The sequence below is a fragment of the Lepeophtheirus salmonis genome, chromosome 8, assembly GCF_016086655.4.
Source record: "Lepeophtheirus salmonis chromosome 8, UVic_Lsal_1.4, whole genome shotgun sequence".
Classification (NCBI taxonomy): Eukaryota; Metazoa; Arthropoda; class Copepoda; order Siphonostomatoida; family Caligidae; genus Lepeophtheirus; species Lepeophtheirus salmonis.
This window is the reverse complement of record NC_052138.2, coordinates 18,821,752-18,832,096: the sequence shown is the minus strand read 5'-3', so window position 1 is coordinate 18,832,096 and position 10,345 is coordinate 18,821,752. Positions and strand designations below refer to the sequence as shown.

General features: G+C 30.6%; 1 protein-coding gene across 5 annotated transcripts; it reads right to left on the bottom strand.

The window, feature by feature from the left end:
- Positions 1–764: 764 nt before the first annotated feature.
- LOC121122584 (organic cation transporter protein) lies at positions 765–4,537 on the bottom strand. 5 transcript variants are annotated; one of them, XM_071890616.1, is made up of 4 exons: positions 4,453–4,533; positions 3,532–3,561; positions 2,840–2,916; positions 765–2,779 (listed from the first exon to the last, which is right to left on the bottom strand). In XM_071890616.1, exon 4 carries the CDS (start codon positions 2,766–2,768, stop codon positions 1,038–1,040), a length of 1,731 nt encoding a protein of 576 aa, XP_071746717.1. In that variant the 5' UTR covers positions 2,769–2,779; positions 2,840–2,916; positions 3,532–3,561; positions 4,453–4,533; the 3' UTR covers positions 765–1,037. The 5 variants fall into 5 exon arrangements, with proteins under 5 accessions (XP_071746717.1, XP_040573551.1, XP_040573549.1 ...); XM_040717617.2 differs by lacking the exon at positions 3,532–3,561 and having other exon boundaries at positions 4,453–4,537; XM_040717615.2 differs by lacking the exons at positions 3,532–3,561; positions 4,453–4,533 and adding an exon at positions 3,128–3,206 and having other exon boundaries at positions 2,840–3,060.
- Positions 4,538–10,345: the final 5,808 nt, after the last annotated feature.

The window sequence follows — 10,345 nt, the reverse complement described above, 5'->3', positions numbered from 1 at the left end:
AATACAATACCCGTAGTTGATAAAACAGCAACATTGAGTTGAATTTATTGTAAGGAAACAAAGAGCATGAGAAGAAGACGGGAACCAGACATATGGTAATACCGAATTAAGAACTTTATTAATATCACAATTAATATGCATGCTTAGGTTAGAGAAGAAGTTAACACCACGACGACTTCTTAAATAATGAAAAAAACAAAAACAACCAACAACACAAGCAACAACTGTTTTTCCTTTTCTAATCTTTAAAGGTAGTTTTTCCTTGCAAACTACTCAACTATAATCATAGATAAATGTCAACCAACAATGGCAAGAGTGGATATTGATGTATAATGTACACTCAGGCCTTATATTTTCATGGTATATCATTGTGAAAAAACCTTAAGTTTTAACCATCTTTTGTCTAAGGACCTAAAATCTAATTTTATCAATAATTATATTTTTGTTAAAGTTCAAGGTTAAAAGAGAAATAAATTAATGTTAAAAATGCTCATATATTACTTATAAATAAACGATTTTATACGTAGCTCCAATAAGTGTGCCTTCATAGATCTTGTCTCCGTTATTAATACAAAATATCCTAAATGAAACGGGTTATTGTTGTCACAGAGTGCATAAAATAAGTGCCAACAACTATAAGCAACAATGGATAACGATTGTTCCTAGCAAGGATTAATTTTATTTTATCAATGGACAATTTATTTTTAGATCTATCATGTAAGTAGTATCTGGTCATTAGAGAAATATAAATGATTAAAGCATGATTCTTTTAAAACTCTGATATTCATTTATTATTGCCATCTTTAAAATGATATACAACTTCTTTTTTCAATGTAGATAATCAAATATGCAGAAAAATATGATTAGATATGTATATGTGAAATTATCTAATTTATAATAATTAATTTAATATGCATAGTGTATAATACAAATGTGTGTACAATCAGAATCACCATACATCAAAATGAAATTAGATTTAAGCGTACAAAGCTCCTGGAATTATATATATGAAGTACTATGAAGTAACATGCAAAGTTTCATTCTATTTCGGGATTTACTTTCCGTTTATACCACCAGGGTGTAGAGCACTCCAAAAATCCTCGACGTCTACCTTTTTCAATATTAAGAGCATCCTCTTTGGTTTCAGGAAGGGATGATCCAATAGTTTCTGGGAATCCAAATGCTAAAACTCCAGCCACTGAAGCAATAATACCCACAATAATCATGGGAAGAGGAACCCATACACTTTTGAGTAATCCTATAATAAAAGCGCAAACTCCACCCAATCGAGCGACACAACTGCAGCTTCCAATGGCTGTATTACGAATGTTTGTTGGGAAAAGCTCAGCTGAGTACACATAGATTATTGCAAAACATGCAGACCCACCAAATTTTCCAAGAAGGAAAAAAAAAATATGAACGGAGAAACGAAAGGAGTCTGTATAGACAGACAAAAGTCCAGCTATAATACAGGACACTCCAGACATAATTTGAAATATCGATAATATGGGGCGACGTCCCCAACAGTCCATGAGGAACATGCACACGATATATGCTGGGATTTCTATAAAAACAGCGAGGGCAAAGTTCGTATAAATATCTCCTGAGAGACTGGTTGAGGCAAATGAAAGACCATAGTAGCAGAGAGTTACACTGAACCACTGATAAAACATGTTTAAGGAGCGAAGTAACATAGGAACAGGTGTAAACATGTCCATGAATGAACCTCCTTGAGTTTTTTTATCCGAAGGACTATTGTGCAGATCTTTCTGGTTTTGAGAAATAAGCAAATCTACATCAATATTTTTACCGTTTTCTTTGATAGCTGAAGATATAATACTCCCGGCCTCTTTTTCTCTTCCGACTGACAATAACCATCTTGGACTTTCTGGAATTATGAACCACAGACCCAATAGAGCAATTAATGGTGTGTAGGCCACTAATTGAAGATGGACCCATTCTCGCACAAAATAGGCTTCTAGTCCCAAAATTAACTCTCCGATTGCAAATGGTATTTCAATAGCTATTCCAATGAGCAGAGTATATTCTAAACTTACATATTCCACAACCAAGACAAAAGAAACCATGAAACATCCGATCCCTCCCATTCCCGTAAGTATTCGTAGAAATATAAACATGTATATGTTATGTGCAAAGGATGCAATTATGGAAGGAATGCTCACGAGAAGTATAGATACGATTAGGGCCAAGCGTCTACCATATTTGTCTGAAAAAATACCAAGGACAAATGATCCAATGAGCATGCCTATCATATAGGATGCACCAACTAATGTACCAATATACGCATGTTCACAAACCCATCCACTATCCATAGATATGCTGGAACGTACTCCCTGATAAAGGTCGTAGATAACAGACTCTGCGTCACATGATTGGTTGAGATTGTGCTCATTTACTTGGGAAATGGTGTCTAAGTAAGTTTTGCAGCTTTCTTTGCTTGGAACGTCTGGTACATTCAGCTTAGAGTTACTCAAATAGGTACAGCTACTAGGAAATAGACGGCTCTTGTTAAGGTTTGTGTAGTTTGTATAAGCATTGTAGTCTGAATCCAAATTTTCGCAAAATGGAACGGAGCATCGATGATCGGGTACATTACCAGTGAATGAGAAGACAACAACGGCAAGGCCTGCTGCCATTGATGTCAACCATAAAAGAAAAAAATTCTTTTTTTGCCACTTTCCGAATCCACCAATTTCATCCAGTATGGAATTAAAATCAATAACCTTTTGCGTCTCTGTGGCACCCATGACTCAAATATCTAAACGGATTATTTTAAGAATTACTTTAGGCACATTCTGTATGAACTTTTGTATCTTACCTCTTGTCGTGAATCAAAGTTTGTTAATCCATAAGGAATATGTCCTTTCCTCCTTACTTAGTGAGACTTAGGATAGACTGATTCAAAAATAAAGATAAAGAAAATAAGTAATATCATCAGTACTTATACTACATAACGAGGAGGAAGACTCGAGAAATAGAGAACACTAATTAAATATTAGTACATTAAACCGGCGTTCTTGAACTTCCCCTTTTTCTTCTCTAAGAACATGAAGTTTATTTGAATTTTTCTCCTATTTTAGACACTTCTATTGGTAATTCATCTCACCCTCATTCCTCAAGTTAGACCGGGACGAGAAAATGATTTAATTAAATCAAGTTTTTCCATAAGATACTGTTGATATATGTACAAATAAATTAATTTCAGCTCATTTTGCATTACTTTAAAAGATAATAATACAATTATTTAAAATTTAAATTGTGAACATGGATTCACATCCAATATTATGTTCAACGTTTCTTCATACTAAGCCCCGACACCTTATATACTTGGATAATAATAATATAATGTCTGTATATATATATATGTATACTTTATATATTTTTAAATTAAACGATGGGTGGTTGATGTAGACATACAAGGCTTCTCCACTTGCTCACCCTTTCATGCAGGCAGCTCAAAATAATTACATGGTATATGTATGTACTTGATATTAAGTAATAGTTTTTTACCTGACGGCCGGATTTACTCATGAATTAACTCTTGTCATGAAAAAAGAGTAAATGACGCAGTTAGTAGTTAAGTTGGAATAGTAACTTAATCAAAAGTTAGAATTCAAGTTACATTAGATTTACTTTCAAACATTTTAAATATATGTATATTTAAAGGTGATCAACTGTTTTCTTTTTAGATTCTTTATGTGAGTTATTTTTATCAATTGACTATATAGTTAAATTAATTATAAAGAAGAACAAAAACTGTTTGAATTTTATAAAAAATAAAATCATTTTACTATACATTTCCCCTAAAACTAACACTGATTTGTCCTCATGTCCTCTTTTTTATAAATTAAAATATATTCACCCCTTTTCTTTGTATAGATACATAAGCTGTCCACCTCAATTCAGAAGATGACAAGTTAGTGTAATTATAACAAAATAAGAGTGAAAAGCAAAATAAATTAATACTCCACGCTTCATTGTAGTATTTCATCCTTCAAGGACATGTCAGCCTCCGTCTTCTCTACCCCCTTCCTCCCCCCCTCCCTCCCATCTACTCTTTGTTGCGAAATGTATGTATTTTTAAATAGTTATTGTATACAATGTGTTATTTGAAATAAAATGACTTTAAAAAAGTGTTTGTAGCTTTCTACAAAAATTTTTAAATGTTTATCTTCAAAGAGTGCTAAATGTAATTGTTTGTAGGTCTGGACAGCCTCTGCATATCTATTATACCGTAATTGCATGTCTATTTGGAAAAAAAGAATTTTTTTAGTATAAATAACTTCAAATAAATGTCCCAAATCATTGTAAAACGATTCATTATAGCACAGACATAAAAATAAATTAACTAGCGTTTCATAATAGAGCAACACATTTAAACAGAGAAAGAATACTAGTTCACAAAGGGATTCTGAAGATATATCTAATTACCATTCAAGCGATGAACACTATCAATAATATAATATTGAACAACAAAGGACATGCACTCACTTGCTTTACTCCAAGGCAACTACTGAATATGTATAATGCACATATATACATACTTTGTTCATCATACCTTATTCGTTTGTAGTAGTAGTAGTAGTAGTATGGAGAGCGTCGGCGTACCTTTTGCGTCATAGTTAATATAGACTTACAGACAGCAGGTAAATTAAAAGTAGCTGTTCTCTTGGTGCCTTAGCCATATAATTAGTTATGTAAAATAGGTGAATTTTTTAGCTGGCCCGTTTGATTGGAATTGATAATCTGAAGAATGAATTTTCTTTTCCTTAGCAGTTGTCATACTTATTTAATTCCTGAGTAGTGAAAAACATCCTTTCCTAAATAGATTCAGTTTTATTCAAAACCTGATTGAAAATTCGTGTGTGCTCATAAATGACGAAGCGTAACCCTGATGTTTTGTTGCTGAATTATAATTGCAAGTCCTTGTTGTACTCAAAGTAGAATTGGGTATCGATATCGGAGTAATTCCCATTGTACATAGGATTTTCATCACCACGTACTAGAAACTTGTAAGTGGATGCTCAAGGGCGCCCGCTACAAATTGGGTAAAATAACGGAGAAATTAGTACAATGACATAACATAAGTTAAAAGGGCATTTGTCAACCATTCGTCATATTTTGATAATAAAAAAAAACACACATACGTATATTGGATTGAAATAGTTGAATGTATACATATACCTAAAAAAGAGGCCTGTGATAGGCTTGATATTAGAATTAAAGAATTTCATAAACACTGTGATTTATGAATTTCATAGGACTGATTTTTTTATATAGGTATATATTTGACTATTTAAATCCAAAAAATACTTCTTGACAAAAGGTCGACAAATGCCAATACATTTGAACTTTTGTTAGAGGTGGATTAAATTCGATGCTATTGTTTGAATTTCTTCAAATATTATATCAGTTAAAGTTTTCTTCATTTGAACTTATGTTAGAGTTGGTTTGAATTCGATACTTTTGTTTAAATTTCTTCAAACACTATATCAGTCAGTAGGTTTTATAAGAATTATATTTGAATGCGGCTTCGTGGATTTCAAGTTGAATAGAAGTTGCTCATGTTACAAATGTTACCGTTCCCGGAGACGTTAGCAACAATAGACCACGTATTCAGAGGTTGCTTAAGGGCCTCAAAGTTTTGAAAATTACCAATTTTTTCAAACTCTCAACTTCTTCCTCGATGATCGTGAAAACAGTTTACAATACAGCTTTTTATGTTCGATAATTTTTTAAAGATGACGTAATTTACTCTAAGATATATCTATGCTTTCCTCAAGATCCTTCTGCAAAATATTATTCATTGTTTTAATTGTAATGGTCCTTAATTTGGGATGTTAAATTACACCCCTTTATCAGTCCTACAAAAGTGTCCTAAATATCAAAGCGTCCATCAAGAAGCATTATTTCTGACATGCAGATCTGGAGTACATTAGTTTACAATTTGAATCCATTTGGCATGGAACTCTACTCGTAATATATTTATACAACGAAAATATTAAGAAGGGAATAGAACTAGGGTCTACTCAATCAAATTTTAAAAGAGGAAGAAAAACTATAATTACTCCAGAAGTTGCATCATCCCTTGATCACAAAAAAGTGTTTAATCAAAAAGATGTTTTGATATTAACAGAATCAGTCATGAGTATGGACAAACACATTAATGAGTTTACTCTGAGCCAAAGTACTATCCATACTAAGAGAATTGAACATTGATAAAAAGTATAAAATATTCCTCTGTCAATCAATTAGGATGGTAAAATTATGAAAGGATATAGTCGATCGTTTCCCAATAATAATTTCTGGAAGAGGAATTTCCAAATTACTTTGTGTTTCAAAGCTTCCATCTGGTACAAATAAAGCGCAAGGTACTGCATTTTTTGAAGCCGTTCAAGATTGGGGAGTAGCAGACAATATTAAAGTTATGTGTACCGATACGACCAACTCAAACACATGTATAAAAGCTGAAACTTGTGTTTTATTAGAGAAAATGATTGATACAAAGTTATGACTATTTATATGTAGATATCACATTTTATAATTAATAATTAACTCAGTTTTTAATGCATGCATGTGAAATACCACTTATAACAAGGTTCTACTCTTCAAAAAGATTATTAAAATGTGTCAAATAGTTGGCAAAACTAATTAAGAGCTTGGAACTATAAATAGTGAAATATCATGCCACACTGAAAATATAGGAGAGGAAATTATCAGCCAACGATCATCTTCAACAGTCTTCCAAGAGATGATTATAAAGAACTTATGGAAGACCCAATAATATTTCTTGGGGTACTCCAAAACGTGGAATTAAATTTATGTGTCTCGGTCCAATACACCACGCTCGATGGTAGTCTAAAGTATTGTAATATATTGTATAAAAATTTCGTTATTTAAGTCATAATTGAAATTAACTTTTAAGAGGAACAAGGATTGCGGGATATTTGTATCTTTATTGTACGAATATATTTGAAAGGATGGATCTCTACTCCTATATCCCCAAATGATCCTTTTAATTATTTGAATTTAATGAAATCACAAAATAATTATTCCAGAATCAATAATCAATCATTTCAAAATCGACATCCCAAAAATTTTCAAACCCTTTATGACATTTATCTGAAGAGCTTGTTGGTTTTGCTCTATTTGATCTTTGAGTGATTTTGACAACAAAAAAAATTCTTTTAAATGAAACATATGGAAAAACAAGACCAAAATTAAACGAAACAAATTATATAAAAATTTAGAAGACTTTGTTACAAAAGAGACAAAATAGTAATAATTAGATACTGATACTCCCAGAAGAGTTTTTAAAACTTGATCCAAAATGGTGGTCAAGTAAAGATGATAATTGGAAATCCCTTCAAGTAATTGATACTCTTCAAGTTGTCAATGACCGAGCAGAAAGAGGAGCACAATTCTTCTTGAATACAGTGGCTTGTTAAATACTAACGAATCGCAGCTTCAATTCTTATTACTAGTTGTTGAAGAGCATCGAAAGATGTATCCAGACTCGAAAAAAAAATGTATGACTAGGATACCTTAGTATATTAGACATATTACTAAGAAAAAAAGGATATACATTTATTAAAATGGAAAATGTTTAATAATGCTTGATGGAGTAGAAACTATTATTTTTATGATATAAATTATTTAATGTAAATAAAGTTATAAGATAATAAAATATATATCATACAAAGCAAAAAAAAAATAATTGTTAAGGATAATTTAATATCATTTTGTAAAAATTATTATTATAAATATAAAAACCGCTCTAAACATACACTTTGCCAATGGTATTCTTTTTAATAAATAAAACAAATTGTTCACTCTAAAACTCTAACAATTCAACCAAATGAAAATATGTCATGGAAGTTGTATGTTTTGTAGGAAAAAAATAAAATATCTAAATATATGGCGTGCAATACGCTCTATATGTATTATTTTTCTCTTTTATTAACTATTTTTCATTATTACTCATATTTAAAATACTTTTACCATTATAAAACATAAATGTATCTAATAGTAAATTTAGTCATCTTTAAAAAATTAATGAGTATAAAAAACTGTAGCTTAAACCGTTTTCATGATAATTGAAGAAGAAGTCACTTTTTTTTGAAAAAATTGGCAATTTTCAAAACTTTAAGGCCGTTGAGCTACCACTAAATATTTTTCAATACTTTACCAATTGTATTTTTTTATCATTAGGAGGCAGATTTTAACCCGGTGACCCGGACATTTCAACAAAATGAAAAATAAGAAACCCCTTACTACCTAGTGTATAAAAAACGTGTTTTAATCATATATAAACAAAAAAGTTATAATAAAGTCCGTCAATTTCTCATTTTTCTATTATGACAATCAATTTTGTCTCATTTAAATGTAATTTGTAGTGCCTCCAAAGAGTTTATAAGGGTAATTGTTTTACGATAATTCGTCGAAAAATACAAATCTAATCCACATGTAATTTTGAGAAAAATCCTTTAAGCTTGCTTTTCTGTTGATGGGCAACATGGGTGTGTTGGTAAAAGAAAGATATAGATGCTCTTATTAATTTTTCGACATTATTTTGAAAATTATAGCACATTCGTTACTTTTATTGTGTGTCACGTAACCTTTACTCTAAGAATAAACATTAAAAGGTCAGTTGTTAGTTTTCCAAATAAATGAATCATTCCAACTACTCTTTATATCTGAAATCCTTACTATTATTGTCATTTTATTTATCTAAATTTTTTGGCATTACATACATATATATTCAAACATATGATAACGAATGAATAATTCAATGAGTTATCTCTTATTTGAATTTTTATTTTTGATAGCTATATATATATATATAGATGTATTAAATAAAGTGAAATAGTCTTCGATAATTAATTATTTAATTCACATTGAATACATACTAAAAACAAAATGTTCATTCTCTGTGCAATCTTTTTCTTATTATAAATTTACAATGTTCGTGTTGGTGTATTTGAAGATAAAGTAGAAACTAAATCGATAAACCGACTGCTTCCTTAAAACAAATAATTAACTTTTAATTGTTCATCGATCACTTTAAAAAAAAAACTTTTCGTTTCGTTTTAACAAATTTCAAAAAAATGAAACGCAACTGTTGTAGTTAGACAAACTTCCAACATCTTTTAATACAATGGTCGTCATATTACAACTCACACCCCATATTGGGAACGTCGTGCCCTTTTGATGGCCCCAGCCCTTCTGCCATCTTACTGCATAAAACAGCCAATTAGTGATTATGTATTGTTTAATTTATTTTGTATTGAACGATTAAGTTTAGATGATTTATTTCATCTAATAAAACATAACTATATTTTTACTTAGTTGAGATTGAGATGAAATTATTACAATTTAATATTATTATTATTATAACACTTTGTAAATTCACATCAGAAGTTGGTCTTCAAAATGCTAATCTGATATCATCATCCTATTATCTCTTAGGATTAATTTTCCCGGGCTAAAAAGCCATTCCGCCAGTGATGAGGTTCATGTCGAAAATCGATTTACTTCATTGTCTGTCGTATCTTTCATATCTTATTCAATATAGAAGAATCCACTGTTAGCGTATGCCTTGATTTCGTGGTCTTTCATATTTTCATCTAATGAAGTTGTTTCTTCCATTAAGTATCTTCTTATCCGATCTTTCTGATTAGAGTTAAAAATACGCATATTGGATTCAGGAAGATAGCTTGTTACTACCAACATCTCAATGAATTCAAAATAAGAGTCAAACCAATCATATACTCCCTTGAGTGATGTTTTGATTTGTGTATTACATGAAATCAAATCCCTTATGTATGAAAGTAGATGATTAAATATGATATATAAAATACATATAGGTTATTTAAGACCATGATTGAAAATTTCTATATATATATTTTTTTTTAGAATCTTGAACACTAGCTAAGGATATAATGTTATATTGCTGGATATAACACATGGGCTGAAAAGTACAGGTCTTAAAAAAGAAAACAGGTATTTTTCGTTCAAAATTGGTTTTATTTATCAATATAATTTTCACAAGAGCAATTCAATAATTCCAACACTACGATGATATTCCAATCCCAATTTTATTTAAAAAATAAACAAACATTTTTTTAGATCTGCGGATAGCCAGTAGTCCCTAAGGGCCAAATCTGGAAATTAAAGTGGATGCATAAGACATTTGAAGCTCAATTAATGTAGTTTTGCCATTGTTTTGACTACTTTGTTATACGATGCGTTATCCTGGTGAAGAAACACTTTTTTTTCTCTTCAAATAGGGCCGTTTATCCGTCATTGTTTGTATTTCCATTGT